Genomic DNA, 19,136 nt, shown 5'->3' with positions numbered 1-19,136 from the left:
TTCTCAATAAATACAATGAGTTTCCCCTGAATCAAGATCCAACAATCTTCAGCATTATAAAAACTTGAAACAAAACTCCTAACTCCAGATATTTTTGGGACATCCTCAAACAGCCTACTCAACCAGCAGGGCTGTACCTTGATAACAGCGGGACAGCTTGAAAAGTATCACTAAGGACAGATTAGCTGGGGACCATAAGGGTCTTCCATTGGAATATGTACTACTTCCCCATTGATTTCAAGTGAGTTTCTCAAATGCTAAAGGTTTTTGCTTATTGACAAGGACGGCCCATGGCCTTATGGAGCCAGCAGAACCAGCTGGCTCCAAGCTCTAAGACTTGGACCAGAAGCAGATGTTGATGGCCGCTTCCTTTGTAAGGGTGGCAAGGACATCCTTCTCCTTAGCTGCAGTTGGGAAGAAACTTGCTTGTGAAACTGCTGCCTCCGAATGAAATAACTTGAGGATGATGAATACAATTTTTTGTCGAATTTCAAATTCAGAGTGGGGAATCCCCCTCAACACACCTAGACACATAACCAACCAAGAAACAGACAGATTCATATATTTCATAATTTCTACCTTCCCAGCCATTTGAATGCCGCAATTCTTTCCTTTAGAGGAAAGCTCCTTCACCTGGGAACTACTGCACGGAAAGCACACCGACTCATATACGCACGTTTCCCTAATGTGAGTGCATACCTTGCTGGTCTTGACATGGAATACAAAGTGTCAAATGAGTGTCTGAGGACTTAACGAGCAGCATTTTGACACTGTTACTTACCACCTATGCATTGGCAGTACTTTTACTAAAGTAAAGGTTTAGTGGATCACTTAGAATCATAGAATCACAGAATCTTCTGTGGAGAATTTTAAAAAAAGAGTGTAACGACTAGGAGAGATGAGTTCTGACAACTTAGAAAAAGAACCTGTAGCAAAGCAACTTCTCTACATTCCTTCCCTAGGAGGTCAATATTTAAACAAGTGGTATTGTAAATCAGAATATGACCACTAAGCCTCAAAATATAGCTTAGGGAGGCACTTTCATGTAGCTGTAAAATTATCACCCAAAGGCTGTTGTAAACGGGGTGCCTTATGTTTATAAATAAGGCAAGGTTTTAAAGATCAATCAAAACCTTTGGGAAAACCATGGATGCTTTTATGTATCTTTCAGGTATTTAACATACTCTGCAACCGTATTTTTTTCAACTCCTTTTCCAAGTTCCTTTCCTAACCTTTTGATAACCTTTTGAAAATTTATTTAAAAATTAATAAATTATTTTTGCAACCCTTACATATATTTGTGACCCATTGCATATACTTCATAATATAGTGCACATTTAGCTTTTCTTTTAATGACATTTAAAGGAGGGACAAATTACATTTTAATTGTATAATCAGTAAATTTAGTCAATGAAAATGCCTGGTATTATGAATTTTAATGTCTTAAACCTAAATTCTAATTAAAAGTTAAAATATAGCTTTTAATCAATAACAGTTTAGCAGAAGTCAGCTCTAATTACCTTCAATGTATATGTCAATACACAAGGGAAAAATCTTTTTGCACTGTTTATTTATACATAGCACCTTTTCAGTAGTCTTAAGGAAACATTAGTGGGTCACATTTATTCTTATAAAACCTACAAATTTTTGGAATCCCAGTGACAGAAGATTATATAACTAGCTGGAAGGAAGAGAGGGTTCAAATGCCTGGTTTTGCTCTTCTTTGTTGAAGAAAGTCAGAAAAATGAAACTACTTAATAGATTTGTAATCAGATGTGAAACTCTCTTGATGGGATAAAAATATTCTTTAAGCTATAAAACCAGGGTGAAGGAAGGTGTTGACTGATAAAGATAGCATGAGAAGAGAGATAAGGTTGAGACTGTAGTTTTGAAAAACTAGTGCTATATAACAGCACAGAAAAATATGTTAACACAATAAAGATATCGCCAATTCTATTCCAAACCACCAAACCACATTTTCAAGATTATTTCCTTATAAAAGTTTTCAAAATAAAAATCAAAAGCTGTTGTAATGCAGTTTCAACTTACTTTTGTACAACTACATGTTTTCATTTTGTACATATTTTTCTTAAGCAGCTTCAGCATTAAAATAATTATTAAAACATTTGCACTCATGTGGATTGAAAAACACATCTGCTTTTAGCCTCTGTATTTATTACGTTATACTGCATATTTTCTTGAAAAATTTAGTTTAGAGCAGTTTAGTTTAGAGCAGCCTCCAGACATCTCTACAATCCACGTTCAGAGGGTTTTGAACTTCATCATGGACTTACTACAGGTTCCTTGACTATCCTTCCCTTTTCTTTTCTTTCAAGTACTCTCTGTTCAGACTCTAATTTATAAACACAGGAAGCATCAATATGTACTCCTTAGTCAAATACAAGCTCTTTCATATAAAAACCTCTGTCCAAGAACTTTACAGCTAATACCTGAACTTATCGATACATAATAACATTCAACTAAACACCTGCAGATAAAACTATACTGAGCGGCTGCATATGTAACATAAGACAGGATTAAAAAGGATATAGCCATAAATACTATACTAGAGAAATAAAAACTGAAAATCAGATGATGTTCCCAACTGTGTTTCTTTGCTATATTGGTTGTGAGACCCTAACAACATAGACTGTTTAGATCAGACGAAACAGAGAGGCTATCAGGCTTTCTCTTTCAAAGTCCTCTGTACCACCATGTATTACTCTCATCTAGCCAGAGCTAGTGACCATGCTGTCTGGGAAAGCTGGACCAGGTCAGTGATTTAATAGCCTACCGATAGCCCACCTTCTTGCTATGGACATAAAACTGCTAAATCTGACTAAAGGGGGCAGCTGAGACTATGCGGTAAGGACAGGTGAGAGAGGTCTGCATCAGCTCACATTTAGGTGTGATCCATGGGGATAACACAACACTGCAGCCTCACAATTCACTGTAAGGACTGTAAGAGGGGGAGAATCCCCCATATATGTTGGCATAAAATGCTTTAACATGATACAACAATGCTCTGAATCAGAAACTGTCTACATGTGGCCCCAAATAGGGCTTGTAATGTGAAGTCATCGAATAGACCTTAGCTCTATTGGAACACAAAACCTTTACTGAAACATATATATTTTACCTGCATTGCTATCTGCAAGAATCTCTGTAAAATTGAGTTGTTCTGGATTTACACTGATTTAAAGAACTTTTCATGAATATTTCTGCCTTCATTCTGCTTCTTACCAACTATTTAACTAATTTTTCATCATACCCTTTATTTTTCAGCTCTAGTACTGATTATTGAAAATGCATATGCAGTTCACCTTTGAAAGGTTTTCAGAGACATGTATTAATATTAAACTGAAAACTAAAAGACAAATTCTGCAGGTCTTCTTCTCCAGACAGGTGAGTTTTGTCCTAAATGTATCCAGCAGCTGACAACATTTCAGGACAGTAACTGAAGAAAAAAGTTAGAACTCAATTTTGCTTGTTCCTCGTTCTGCTCTTGCTGTATGACCGTGGGCAAATAACCTCTCAATTGTCCACCTGTAAAAATAAACAAGACTGCACACCCAACTTATTGGCTTATTCTGAGCTTTAATGTTTACGAAGTGTTATGAGACACTCTGGGAAGTGCTACAAAGTGAAAAGGGTTATCAGTCATTGTCAGTAAAACACAAGCTGCTGAAATATGGTGAAATCTGTCTTTCCTCCTCACAGGACATGTTCTGTCTTGTGCTGCGTTCTATCCAGTATTTGTAATCTTAAAAGTATCTCAACACTACATAGCATAAGGAAGGATAAATATCCCTAAGCATTCTGAGAGAGCACCAGAAAATATTTTTAGTTTTCAGAAGTGAAGCTTGTTGTAAAATATGTTTCTCTTCTAAACACCTGCTTATTTTTCCATAACAGGAAAAAGAAAGCCATTTTTGAGATAGGATGTCTAAATTGCTTAAATAGCTAGACATTAGCTGGAAGCAGCACTAAATATAAATTTAAAATCTTGGCTCTCAATTTTCCTTTCATTCATAATGTACTAGGTAAACTATACTAAAATAATTACTTGCTTATTACTCACAAATTTCAGTGCAGCAGCTGAGACAATGTAGATAAATAATATGATTAATTGAAACAGAATGAATCACAACAAAATATGTTGTTGTGTAAGGTATGATTAACTCCACAGTGATTCATATTATTTCAGATAACAGGGCTTTTATCAAAGACAGCTGCAACATTGGGAAATGATTTAAAAGCATTTCATCTTATAGAGCCACTGCAGTTCACAAGGGAGGGGAAAAAAAAAAAAAAGAGAAGAGAGAGGGAGACGCAGATTCACTGTCTGCAGCTGAAATAGCCTTGGGCTGTTTCAGCATCCTTCCCACGGCACATCTTTACAACATGCCATTGACATGATCAAACTCCCTTGTGCTACAGACCCTCTCATTTTTCTGTTGGTCACAATTTACAATTTATTAGATGTTCCAATACTGAGAAAGTTAATTTTGAGAATTAAACAGCAATATTACAATGCCATAGCTTTCCCTATAGGTGAAAACACAATACCTGCACCAGGAAAGAAGTGTCAAAATTCTACAAAGACATGAAAGAAAAATAATATTTATTTTTCTTCCATTCAAAATGACAATTTTTAATTCCCAGGCTCCCTCCAAATACTTTACAACAATCTTAAATGTAGGATTTATAAAAAGAAACTGGTATCATTTACTGCAGTTTAGAAAAGCAAACACCAGCAGCAGCTGACCTTAAAAACCTCTACCTGTTAAAACAGAAGAGGAGACACCTCCTTACAAATTTTTTCTCATGTGTATTTAATAAACTGGGTCAGAATATCTGACTATGATTTTTAACTTAACTGCAGACTCCCTGTAGGGGACTGTGCAAACCTCAGTCTCTCACTCAGCCTATGAAATGAAGGTAATTACCCTCACCTGTGGGGCAAGTTTCTGAGAACTTCTGAAAGCATAAAGGAAACTACTGGCATATAAATTGAAATGCAAAACACTGACACCCTCCTTAACTTCATTTAATATGATTAATGTGTCTGAAAACTTAATTCAAAGTGAATAAAGATGTAGAAGCTGAAGGTAAAGGTTGAACTCATATGGAAGATAGCTTGCAACCAGCCACTGACTGAAAACAACCCATCAATATGGAACAGTTCCAGTAAACTAAAAGAAAAAATCAAGGTCTCTTAAGGGCTCTTTACACAACATACATGCAAGTTAGCAGTACAGTAAAATAAGCCTCTTCAAGAAACTAGTTTCAAATACAATCTAGTATTTGCCTTCTACTAAAAATTTAAATAATTCAAAAATAATTTTAAATGCTTACTTGAAAATACTTCAAACAAACAACAATTTGGAGGTACTTATGGCATGATCAGCCATCCTTTGCTGTGTTCTTTACTTCTTGTCCCCATCTGATACAGAATAGACTGAAATGCTTGTCTCCCTTTCATTATTTATTGAAAGTCAAACTGTGTTTCCCTTCTTCCACACACCAAATTACATCTGCCACCTGATTTTCTCCTCTCTCTTACCTCTTAATCATTTCCTCAGAATCAGATAATTCACCAGTGTGAAAGGACATTCAGGTAGTGTGGAAAAACTAACTGCTAGGTCTATGAGCAGAAGCGATCACACCAGTGTAAATTCAGATCAATTCAGTCATGCCATTATGAATGCACACTAGTTTAAAGAATCACCATGGGGATCATTTATCTTACTAAAGTGATTATGTCTCACTCAAGATTCGTGTGAGCTGTGGGCAGATTCCTAAGCCTGCAGGTAGCAGTTTGGCCCCAGGTGATCATCCAGCAAAGGAAATTTGCAGGCAGGACTAAAGGTTGTCCACGGTGTCATACCTTAACGTAATATTTCAAAGTATGTAGGATTAAAGTTGTTTACAAACATGCATTACAGGTTACAGAAAGGAAACAGACCAATTTGTTTGGAAACTGTCATTTAGGTGTAAATCCTAGTGTGCTGAACACAGTTTTATGCCAGAAAACTTAGCAGCATTTCCATTCATTCCCCTGGTTAAAATGAGCACAAAACTACACACTGACTGCAAGTGCAAAATCAGAAGCATGTTAACCACCGTTATCAGTTTTATCTTTACTGTATTTCCTTGCCATTAAAGAGACTTTTCTATGTCATTAAAGAGACTTGCCTTCACAAAGGCTTATAAATATTCTTAAAGTCTGTGTCCAGACCAAATATACTTTTAGGGATGTTTATGTTAGTATTTAACACCTCACTTGAAAATATTTTAAATTAAGGAGGCACAATGTACTGTTTTGGCACAGTTGTAAAACGAAATGATGACAAGACTCATTTGATATCTTACTGCATACAAAGTGACACATCTTTTTAAGGCTCAGGATCCATGACTCCAGAACCACCACTAAAGCTACTGTCATTGCTTCTTAAAACACAGAAGTCTTGCACGCAACCTTCTTTCTTTTCAGCACATTTGCTGTCACACCAGCATCGATTTCCCGATGAGCTTGAAGAAGCATCTGTCTTTGCAGAACTTCAGCTTACAATCCTATAATTAACTTGTTCAGAGGCTGGGTGTTTAGCAGTAACAGCTCTTTACGCTAGAGAGGAAGGGGATCTAATTTCCAAGAATAACTGTTATCTCAGTTTTCTTTATTATATTCCCGCTTTAGAAAAATCCATGATTTCTCTTCTACATAACCTCGTTAACTTTTACAGATCACTGTACACTGCATACTGCAAGCTATACTGTTTGGCTACGGTATTCACCGTGAAGCAACAGATGAGGAGCTCAGCATGTCTGTAATTCTAAAGTTTCTAAACTCTAAAATTTCTCAGTGATGTCCTGCCTACACATGGGAAAAGAACCCAGAATATCTGTACCACACCAATATCTGAACAAATATTCCTTTGAGTCATGAATGACTGCCATATGCAGGGATGAATCATGTGAAAGGTTTGCAGTGTCCCTTGAATTCTGAAGACCTTCACAGAAAAGAAACTGCTATCCAGCTGTACGACCCAAAACACACAGACTGTTTCCCCCAGAAGTGGTTCCTTCCCTGAGGAGATGTTACTGTAACTTACATCTTTTGGGGAGACTGGAAATTGAGTTCAGATTCTTGTGCCCGTTACTGACTTCCATGGGTCACCTATATCAGAGACATCAAGCTTTAGCCCTAACTGGGAAAGTGGAAAGAGGTCTGGGAAAGAAAAAAATATGCAAATCTAGGCTCCTTTACTCCCCTAGTATAATTGCTGTGTAGGAAACATTCCACAACCCTGTGTAGAGATGTAACTTTAAAAGCTTTCACTCCTTTGACCTTTGTTACTGAAAGTTACTTAGAGTTGTAAAGTATGTATTCTAAGGTGAGCTTTTACAGATGAATTAAGCAGCAACTTGTGACAAAGCAGTTATCATCAGGAGATAATTGACCTTATTTGAGAGTTAAGCATCCTGAGGCAAAGTAGAATGTGCTTAATCCTGGCAGGTTAATTATCCAGTGATTATGGTAGCTTGGAAGGTATTATTGCTAAGAACCGTTTGCAAAATGACACTATTAAAAAACCCTTAATTTAATAAAAATTAAAAGCAATGACAATAATCAAGTTCTCCAGTCATGTATTACTAGATAATGACTGCAGAATGGCCCTAATTGGTTAGCAGCAATGAACATATAATTATTCCTATTCTGAATGTTCTGTAGTAAATTTATTATATGAACTACAGTTAATAAGTATCAAAAATTGAGATGTTTGACTAGTTATAAAAGGGACTCAAACAAATGCTCAAAATACCAGTGGTCACTGAGCTAATACTGAAACTGATACATGTACTGAGCTGTTATCACAGCATTCATTGTCTCCACTGTAGTTAAGGGTACGCTGGCATTTACATTCTAACCAGAATATTTATTGCAAGAGGTTTATAACTTGCCCATTTTAATTACCATCTGGCTGAAACTTGAAATAACCAATCTCCATTCATATGTAAATTTTTAAGTAGAAGATGTAATTTAAAATCACTTTGACAATTGTTTTTAGTTTAGAAATGTCAGCAATTTGGAATTTTGCTGCTCTTGGATGTTTTTATATTACTCAAAAAACAAACATTTCAGTGCTTAACAATAAAATTGTATTGGTCTATAATGTGGAGTGAAGACAAATATAGGGAAGAATAAAAATTGTGTCTGAGAGTATTGTCTGTACTAATAAAGTAACAACCACACCACTTAGTATGCCTTGCTTATATGTTAACTTATACACTTTCAGTATTTAACTCAATTAGCAAAACTGATGGAAAATGTAGCAAAAAGGAAAAGGAAATCACAGTAAATGGCAAAAATTTGGTGTTGGCTAGCTGAAGTGGTTCTCTGTCTATCAAGGCATAAACAAAAAAATCCTGAATGTCCCTTTAGATGAAATGAATATATATACATATATAAACCAAAAACAAAAACCAAAGGAAGCTACCAGAAAGTGGAATATGTCAGAATGAGCTTCTCTTGAGTTTTGCAACTACTCTTTACCACAAACCATATGCAGACAGCAGAAATACTGACAATTACAAGATACAGCAGAAATACTGACAATTACAAGATACAGCAGCTACTAAAAACTTGAAGTACACCATGCCAAGAGTGTGGTTTCAAGTCACACAGAAAGGCAAGAGAATAAACCACTGCAAATAGTATTTTAACAACTCAAGAGCAGCAACGGCCAGCTCATATAGCAGAAACAGAGACTAAAAAATAACCAGAGTTTCAACTCTGTGTATGTGTGTGTGTGTGTGTGTAAATAAATACATAAATAAATAAACAAACAAACAAATAAATAGTTTAAGGATGATCACTTCAGTTCAAATAGTATCTTTTACCCGGAAAGGCACCAACATGCTTCAGAAATTATACACAGAAAATGCAGGGAGTCTTTCAATTTTAATACAGACAACAGTCCTCTGCAATGTTTTCTGACAGCAGGTGAAAAATAATACCATAGCAAACTGAAATTAAGGTAGTCTGAATATAATTTCTAAAATTGTAATGTCACCAGCATAGTGGACTATTGCTTATAAAGTGTGCAAATATACAAAAAGTAACAACCTATGTTTTATCTTCTGAAAAACAGCACCTAAGGAACCACTGTGATCTGAATTCTCCTAACAGGTCAACAGGGCAATATTTATACAAAAGACCAGCAAGGTCTAATCCCAGAAGTTTCTATGAAGCCTTTCCACCCATTGATGAGACTTGGTACTACTTAATTTGTGAAATCTGACAAGATTTTTTTGTTAAGATTATACTGCTATTAAATCAAAATACTCAGCAGCATCTTTGGGAGGACTGTATTGTGAAAGACAGAACAAAGGTAACAGTTGTCAATAGCAGCAAAATGCCTGGAAAATACTTCTTCTGTATCGTTAACTGCAGTTAAAAAGGTTCTCCTTATCCTACTGCATCTAAAACTATTGCAATTTTCTTCATCTTAAAAAATACTTTTTAAAAAAAATTTCTGTATCTGTAACAATGCTAGCCCCTAATGTGGACACATGGACAACAGTGTAAAAACTGACTTGTGTTGGCACAACTCCCTCTTTCACAATTAGGAATAACCACTGACAGGAATAAGTCGCTTTTCCATAATTTTCACGTACTAATGTAGCTATCTTGAGAGACAAGCCCACACTTTATCTAGGTGTGTCACACTTTCCAACGCTTTTTCTAACCTTTTTCTGCTGAGCAAACTAATAAATATTTAAGAGCACTTTCTGAAGTAGAAAAAAATTAAAGTGACAGCACTACGATGAATCAAATCTGAATTCATTTGCTCTATTACCGTGGACTTCCAGGCAGAATTTCATGCAATCTGATTGCCAACTGTTGCATAGCAAAGATAAGCCCTCCTTAGATGGACTGCCAGTCCATTTGCCATAAAACCAACGAGAACCTTCTAAACCAACTAACCATTTCTTAGTGTTCTCCTCCCACTTCTCCCAAATTAGTCTTCTTCATCACAGAAAATGCTATTAATAGCAGCAGTATAGGTATGGAAACAAGTTACAGAACCTCAGCAGTTCTGCATTTGTAGCCCTTCATATGGTTTCTTCCAGCAGAGAGTTAACTTCTGGGCGATAAGTTAACAGTCTATCATGCACATGGACAGTTATTACAAAGGAGCCAATGTGTTAGAGATTTCCTCTTCTAGCCTAGAGTAAATTGTTCACGTGTCTCTACACTAGAATGAGCAAGTTGTAAACCTCTGAGAGGTCCAGTGACATCTTTGGCATCTACTGAAATATCACAGTCCTGTAACAGTGGATTTAATTCTCTAGTGTCACTTCACACAGTCAGTGTCTCTCTACAAATAATGGAGAGCCAGGAAGCAGCCTCCTAGACACAAACAGCTAGGCAAGAGATACAAATACTTCAATTACTTTTGTAAAACTCACCGTCTCATTTCCAAAAAGGACGTCGACATACGGCATAACTTTCATCATAGGCTCTTTGTAGAACTGGCTAATAAATGGTGCAGAAAGATTCAAGCTGAAGATCTTGTTGTTTGCAGAAGCCTGAGTCGCCACTTTTAATACTGCTTCCGGTGAAACGGTCAGGAAGAATCCCTGCAAGCATCCAAACAAATCAATGTGTGTTACTAATTTCATATTGGAAACCACATGAAGTATGCTGCTTCTAGGTCTCCCCCAACCCACCTTTGTCATACACATGCACAGATAAAAACTTCTGGAAAATGTTGCCTTTCCATTAAGGTATTATGGAGGTGACAAAGAATCTGCATATGCCTAGAATTGCATATGCCTCCAAAATTAACCATAACTCCCTACCTCTGCATTCCATGTAGTACACTTTCCCATGGCAGCTAAGACTAATGTTTTTATTTTAAAATGTGATACAATTCTAAATGCCCCTTTTTAGTAATAGAGTCTGTGCTGCTTAATTCCAAAGTCCAGTAGAACTCCTCTATACACAACTAGGAGATTAATTAAATCCCCTGCCTGAAAAATTATTACATTGTTTATAATAAATATGTTGAGCATGCTGTCTTTGTAGTAGTTATTGTTTTGCAGGAAAAACCTAGGGGTTCTCATGTTTCTGCAGATGTATTTTATCCCCCTCCCCTAAGTATTCGTCTTTATTCTGAATACGAACATTCAAGTATCAATTGTGAAATAAAATAAGCATAACTCAACAAGAAATTACTATCTGTGTACTAAATTGTGAATGCTGATTTTAACCCTGTATGAAGAATAGTTCAAGGCTGCCATTATGGAGTTAGCATTGCAGATGGTTACCTCAACCGCACGTGTTCCAGGAGTTATGTAAAGATCCCCTCCAGTTTCATTAACCTACTAATTAGACAAAGGCTTAGTCTTTACACTAATTAAAAAATTTGTATGTTTCATTTTTTATAATCCTAAAAGCAACTTTACTAACTGTTCTCAAAACTTAGTGAATAATAGCAATTTTCAAGCAAGAGCAGCAAGTGTTAAGTTTAAGGCCAGAGGTAAGTCTAAGGCAGAGTAACAAACAACTTTGACAGGAGCCTGATAAATAAAACACCATCTCAGTCCTATTTGTAACATCACCACCATGACACTCTAAAAGGTATAATAATGAAACAACCTTATTTTCCAGTTCCTATCCATACTATTATGTTTTTGGATCACAGAATATCTGTATTTTTATCCTGCATACTTGAGTTAAAAGATCATTTTAGGCATTCTACTCACTGGAAAAAATAATATAATGAAGAGTCTACAGATTAAACACTACTTAGAAAGTCTTTCTATTTATTTCTCCTTACTCCACACTCTCCAGTCTTGCTTTCAAAATCTGGGCATGATTTACTACTCGAATATAAAGCCCAAAGGGCACAAGAATGCTTTGCATCTTGTGGAGTTACTCAGTACCTTGAACGACTGGAAGCCTGTAAACATCCAAGCTTCTTTGCTATTTTTACATTATGAAGAATTAAAATGAACAGTTTATGTAACATCTTGTCTCCATGGCCATCTCTACCATCTTTTAGTTTTTCATTTAATGGACAGAGTTAGATTTAAAAAAAACTCTTCCAAACAAAAAATAAAAACCTTTCAAGGCTAACACGTTGCCAGCTGTGGATAAATCACAGATTGCTAAACAGTGGTCTACGTAAATAGTAACCTGGTCAAAGAATTAGGCTTCTTACCAGTTTTAAGCTGAAAACGTCATCTGAACTAAAATACATCTGATTGTAATTTGAGGTACAGAACACTATTCCCATGAGATATAACTCAGGCCTGCATCCAACTCCCTTTTCCCTGGACAGGCAACATAAAAGTACTGAGATGCAGACAGGAGAGCCCGCTTTTCAGATCCTGCAAAGTGAAGGCCAAGAACTCTTAAAGACTACAGCTCTGTCTCTGGGTTTCCTAAAAATCACTTCTGCCATTTAATTGCATTCTTCCAAGGGTTTTTTATATTTTCATATTAAAAAACAATTTGACATTAAAACATCTAGAAATTAAGAGTTGTATCAGAACTCTTGTTAAAACTTTTCCAAGTATATTTCTTTGTAATAAAGAGTTGTAGCAATACAAGAAAAAAAGTTGTAGCAGTACAATTCACAAAATGGAATTTAAAAAATAGGAGTAAAATGTATAAAATCAGAATTGAACAGATTTGGGTTTAAAGAAACATAATTAGACCTCCCTCCTTGAGTATTTAAATGGAGTTTGTCTGTTTTTTAGTGGAATTCCAATTACATCTATGGCCAGCATAGTTACAGGAATCCAGCTTCCTAAACTTGAATTACAACTAGATAAGCCACAGACCACGCTATTGCAGCATGCTGCAATTTTGTACAGGAATAAACTCCACTAAAACAAACAGATTTTCTTATATGTCACTGGGATTCACAACAAAGTCACTCTGTGGCTTCCTTAGAACCACAGCCTTCAGGCTCTTGCAGCTGCCACTGCTTTTGGTCCAGACAGATATGTACAAAGGAATTGTCTAAATTATTTATTCCTGCCCACTCTAACAATTAACTGTTAGCCAACGTAAGTATGAAAATAAGCACACTGGTATCACTGGTCTAAAAGAGTTTGTATTTCACTAGTAAAAAGTTCTATTCCCACTAACAAGACGGTTAAGAGGCCCCTCAGAAGATATTCTATACCCACCTACACACCTCAGTCTACTTATGAGAGTTTTGGGAACCTTTTTACCCTCAAAACCCAAACATACCTTAAAACAACTATGAGGAAAATATCTGTAATCAAAGGATCAGACAGTTAATCTACAGAAATTCCAGTAGCCTAGGAAACTTAGGTTGCATTTATATATGAAATGAAATGACTACGTATGCACCTATCTTTGTGAAAGAATGTTGTAGATGCAAGGACATATGATAATTAGACCATGCAGTCAAAGAAAGGGAAAGGCAGCAATATTGTACTATTAAACTTATTAAGTATTAAAGGTTAAAAGGTTAAAGCTGCTAGTATGTCTGATAGCTATGAGACATACTAGCAGCACACAGTATTCCTTTGGCGTGCACTGAGACACTGAGTATACCAGATGCTACTGCTTCATTATATGCCACTATTTTCTGCTGCTCAAACTGTCATGAGCCTCTTTTCTGTGCCAGGAGGAAGGTACCATTGTACCACAACACAGAGAGCAAGGTTGAACTAATACAGACACCAGGAAAACAGGATGACAGACTGAATTATTTATATGCATGTTTGTATGTATGCACACGCAAAACACAATGATACTTTTCTTATGTACTGTAAGCAGTCCTTCTGTTTAAATACAGTCCTTTGGTGGCGAAAAACATTCTCCTTGTGGAAGAAAGAGAAACCAAAAATAAGAAAATACATTTGTGTATTGCAGATACATGTCTATGGGAGACACAGTAGCTTGTTCGTAACTTAAGAGCTTTTAAAATTGAATATTAAAATGCACATGACAGCAGCAAAGTCATGAGAGAATATCATATTCATCTCACTTGCACAATATTCAGGAATTCTTTGATGCACTTCTTAAAATATGTCAGGGTACTGTGCATATAGGATAGTTTTTTACACACAAGTCTTTTTTTTCATAGACCCTAGCATTACCAGAAGGCTTTGGTGGGTTTACGCACAAGCAATTTCTTTGCAAGTCATCTCTCTCATTTTTATCACATGCAGATCCAAAAGGTTTCTTCTGACCTGCACTAAGCTCATACAGCACTAGTTATAGCAGATGTGAGCACAACAAATTAAGGGTGTCAAACATGTCAGCAGCACAGAATCAGAGTGTGTTGAAGGACTTCATGAAGCCAGAACAACTCTGGCTTTGGTGAAAGTAATTTTGTATAAGGTGTTCTGTCCAAACTGAGAAGTCTTGCCATCATTTGCTCCAATGAAATAATGTGCTCACACCGAATTCATCTGGATTACACACATGTAATGTTTGCACAATGAGGATCAAGATTTTTTTTTTAAGCCAGTGAATATTTCCTTAAAGCCAAGCCTGAAATCTGTGACTGAAGGTACATTTAGACAAATCCAGATCGAGATGAAAACAAACAGCTTTGCAATTTTAAATTCATTATGTAATGTTGGCATAAGAACATATAGAGATAATAAAAATTAGGACTGTTCTCAAACCTACTACCCACTAAAATGCATTTATTTGCTCTCTCTTTGTTCTAGTTCTTCCTTTTTCCTCACCACCATCATTTACAGAATGGGTTACATAAAAATAACTTTATTGCATGAGTGACAGGATTTTGAACCACGGTATTCTGAGCTGATTTTAAAATGTCATTTGGTAATAATGTAAAATCATTAAATTGCAAGTGTGTACCAAAAGCTTTAACTTTCAGAAACACATATACAACAGTCTGCTGCCATTTAAGACAAATTATATTCTGCCAACATGAAAGGAACACGTCATTTAATCCAAAATTATTTTATAGCAAGCTTTTACACAAAAATGCAATCATGATGGCATCACACTCTCATCCATCTAAAGGGTTGAATTTTTCAGGCACACAGAAAGTTTGACAGTTACATAGCGACAGTCCTGATAAATACGGTGATTCAGTAAAGCCCTACAGAAATAATATAACTTAAAGTATGGTTGCAGTTCCAGTAAAAGAGTGCAACTGCTGAGGTGCCAAAAGAATTTGCTCTGTTAAACAACAGACATAACCAAGTCAGATCTTTTGGACCTGGTTAAGTTTCCTGTCTTCTGTACACAGAGAACTTCCAGCCACACACTTGGGCAGAAGAGACTTCCCTCAGCTCTGCTCTGCCATCAGTCTCATCTGCTGCAGTCTAGCAGAAATATCAGGGCTTGGAAGGTGTCAAGATGCAACACAGGGCAATTCTTGGGATGGAGAATGAACCACTTGGTAACTGCTCCAGGCAGAAGAACTTACACAAGACTTGCAGGTGCCCTTGCAATCAAAAGAGACTGAAAGACTTTTGCCTTCTAGCTTCTGAAGTGCGTGGAGCACAGATTGTGTGCAGTCCATGTCCCACCCACTGTGAGACAAGGCAATGAAATCCTCTCCCTTCAGAACAGGAACCAGAAGGAACCTTCTGGGAAAGTTAGAGCAAAAGCTCTTCATCTGTCTTAGTACTTATGTGAGTTTAAGAGAGCAGGGAACAATTTTTTAAAAAATCACCTTTAACACTGAAATATCTGAGCACAATACTTGGAATGTGCAACACTGTCAAGTTAGCTGACTTAGCTACCCCTTTACCTTTTCCTCTGAGTTTTGAGCATTCATATTTGCAGCCTGCTCCTGCTTAAAATTATTTGCTAAATTATTTTCCTTAGTGAGATATGACAGAATGATACCACATGATAGAGGTATTAAAATATTCACAATGTGGAAAAAAACTCCAGAAATAATTAACAAAATCCCACAAATTAAATAAACAACATGACCTTTATTAATGAAGGTGCTTGTGCTTTAAGTCATTTTTTACTTTCTCTAGGAAGGACAAAAGCTCTATATAACTATCCACTTGGGAAATGTTCAGTCTGTAAATTAGTGAATTACATTAACATTATTTTAATCTACGTACCTGTTCATCATGTAATAGGTCATTTAGGAACTTAGAGAGTACCTACACAGTATCAGTTGCATTTTAGAACTATATTTTATCTTGTAGCGATCAGCAAGTGGTTACTTAATGAAACAAAACCCGCTGCTTTTTGTCCATTCCTACTGGAGACAGTTGTTTTAAATCAGGAAGCAAGGACAGCAAGAATGCAACAAATTTCTCTGAGTAATTGTTTTGGCTTGTTCCTGTATGCATTGTTTATTTTTATGAAAGTATTGCTTTATAACTGGAAAATGACTAAGCTGTAAACTATTGTTTTATCATTCTGAGTGGCCAGTGTTACTGTTTTTGATAAAAGCCAATTTTCAAAGTTTTCAGTAACGTAGGAAAAAACCTGTCAGTAAATGTGCTTATATTGACCATGACGTTTTCCTCTATGATGGTGCCAACATGTCAGGAGGAGAGGATTGCTTACAGACTTGAACAGCTTCTTTGTTGCTGAAGTGAACCCTGATTGCTGCCATATTAGTATCTATCAGATTACAACAGTAGCAGAAAACCTCCAATATTTGACATTATATGGTAAAGAAAATAATTATTTTATGCACACATTAGCAACTTCTTTTGAGGTTTAAAAAATTTGGAAATATTTTTCAATTCTGACTACTACTGATTAAATTAAGCACCCTCCAGGAAGTTCTTCCAAGCCCTATTTAGGACAAAACAATTTAGTGACTGATGAGATGTATACTTGCAGAGTACACAGATGAGAACTTTAACAATGAGGTGGAGGTGTACACACATGTGAGAGAGCAATAATATACCCAGTCTTCGTGTAAAGAAGTGTCATTCCAAATAAAAAATTCTCCTATTTCTCTGGAAGCTACAAAGTTAGTTAAGCTTATTTTTTCAAGATGAATTAAGATCTTAAAGATGATGGCTTGACATAGCTCTCTAAAGTCTGCCCCCTCTGTGAGGAAGCAAAAATTCTCTATATTCTCTCTAAAGTTCAGCATACAATTTTACGTGAGTTTATTAAGCTCAGGGAGTGAGAAGTCCTTTTTTATTTATACTGAATTTATAACAAAATTTTGCAGGAAGCATTAAACATCATCCGTGAGACAGAAGCCTAGATGTTTTATTGCTTTGATTAAGTTAATTCAACTTCTTCTTGCCTCTGTTTACCCACTTGCAAAATAGTTGTGATGATAAATACACCTCCATTGGCAGAACCAGTGGGAGGTTTAATTACTTAGCATTACCGAAATTATTGAAATTCTGTGTTGAAAGGTATTATAAAGTACAGGGTATTACAATCAATACAATATAAGCTGCAAATCAAACAACCTATGATAAAGAACAAGCCACTTATCCTCTTTTCTCCTAGTATCGCAAAAACACTTTGCTACACTTTTTCTTCATTGAAAACCAATTTAATCCTTACTGAGAAAGCAATACACCTTAAAATATTTGTTAAATTGCTGATTAAAAAGAGAAACTGTTTCTTTCACCTTTTATCCTTCTAAAATATCTCTTTACCAAAATTAGGTTTGCATAACCCATCTATTAATATGAGGATAATGTTGTGTTTAGACCAAAAAGCAGACTCAGAAATGCCAATTATTGTTTAATGAAACAATAACCATAAGCCTGAAAATTGGTAATTATATTATTTATGATGTTTAGAAGAACGAGATAATTGATTTTCAAACTTAATTTCCACAATTTTAAGCATAATCCCAATGTCCCTGACCTGGCAAATAAGTATTTCAGGAAGAATAAGGTATGGTTAATTTCGGCCCTTGATGATTGTGCAAGATTTGCTTTTTTTGTGTATGGCTAGTTACATTAATATAATTTGGCATCTCATTAATTACGTAAACATCAACCATATGTTGAATTAATTCAAGTTTGGTGTGTACATAATATTTACAGCATATTAGTAAATTGAGAGAATCTATGTAACTACAAATGCATAGAGAATTTCTAATTCCCTAGACAGTTAATCCTCAGTTTGAAAGCTCTACAAGCAAACATTTAGAACAAGCCTATTCCTTGCTTATTCAAATAGCCTTGAACAAGAAGAGAACAAATATGAGTATCTTTTTAATTAAATGTGCTTGTACCAGCACAATGGTTTATGTTTTAAACACAGGTAAAACACTCAAAGACTGAAACAATGACTGACTATTGGCGTATTAGGAGATAATCAACATTGAACGACTGGGTGTCAAAAGATGTTGTAAAAATGCAGATTATTTGACATGGCTGTACAAAGTCTTGTGGAGAAGCATTCAAATCTTGCATATCAGTACCACTCACTTAAGAATTTTGTCTTTAATATTCACGGTCTGAAAATCATAAAAATTATTCTGCTGTATACATGCAAGAGACTTTCTGGTTATGTGACCGTGCACACAAATACTGTGACTTTCGGAGTTGAGGGGGAGACTAACCTGGGCTTGCCCTGCTGTATTTATAAATATTACTTCCCTTGTTCATTAAAAAAAAAAGGAAAAAAAATCCTCACCAACCTCTTGTTCTATACTAGCATATACTGCTGTACCTGTGCCCTCAAAGTGTCAGGATTCCCAGGTGACGCAGAGGAATGCAACTCTTACATAATATAAACACACGGAGGAATGAGTCCAATGCCATGAAAAATAAGTCAACTCTATCCTGACTTCTATACCTTACACATTTCCCTGACAACAACATGGTCATGCTATGAAAGGTTTCACTTAAATACAGGTTAGAAAACAGATACAAAGTATAATAAAGCACAGGTATGATTCTCCCTAAGCACACTCTTACTGAAACACTTAAGCAGAAACCTTTCTTCCCTCCCTCCCAGCTACCTTTGAGATCTTGTATCTTACAAGAACACAGCAGCATGGGGATTAAATATTAATCAAAGTCATTACCATCATCGTTAGGACATATTTCAAGAGCCCCAAGGAAAGAGCATATAATTTCACTAATAAAGATCATATCATCAGAAAGACTACACTGATACTGTAGTACGGTAGGTGTGAAGAGAA

At 35.9% G+C, this 19,136-nt stretch overlaps 1 protein-coding gene across 1 annotated transcript in view; it reads right to left on the bottom strand.

The window, feature by feature from the left end:
* Positions 1-10,647, bottom strand: part of ADK (adenosine kinase) — a gene marked incomplete at its 5' end in the record, with an annotated part of 80,641 nt that extends 69,994 nt beyond the window's left edge. The window contains one exon of the mRNA XM_010088005.1: positions 10,477-10,647. Within this exon, the coding sequence (XP_010086307.1) occupies positions 10,477-10,647 (171 nt within the window). The remainder of the gene's footprint in view (positions 1-10,476) is intronic.
* Between the last annotated feature and the right edge of the window lie 8,489 nt (positions 10,648-19,136).

This window comes from Pterocles gutturalis, unplaced genomic scaffold, assembly GCF_000699245.1.
Source record: "Pterocles gutturalis isolate BGI_N339 unplaced genomic scaffold, ASM69924v1 scaffold45096, whole genome shotgun sequence".
Classification (NCBI taxonomy): Eukaryota; Metazoa; Chordata; class Aves; order Pterocliformes; family Pteroclidae; genus Pterocles; species Pterocles gutturalis.
Note: the sequence above shows the minus strand (reverse complement) of the source record. Positions and strands in the feature narration are given on the sequence as shown.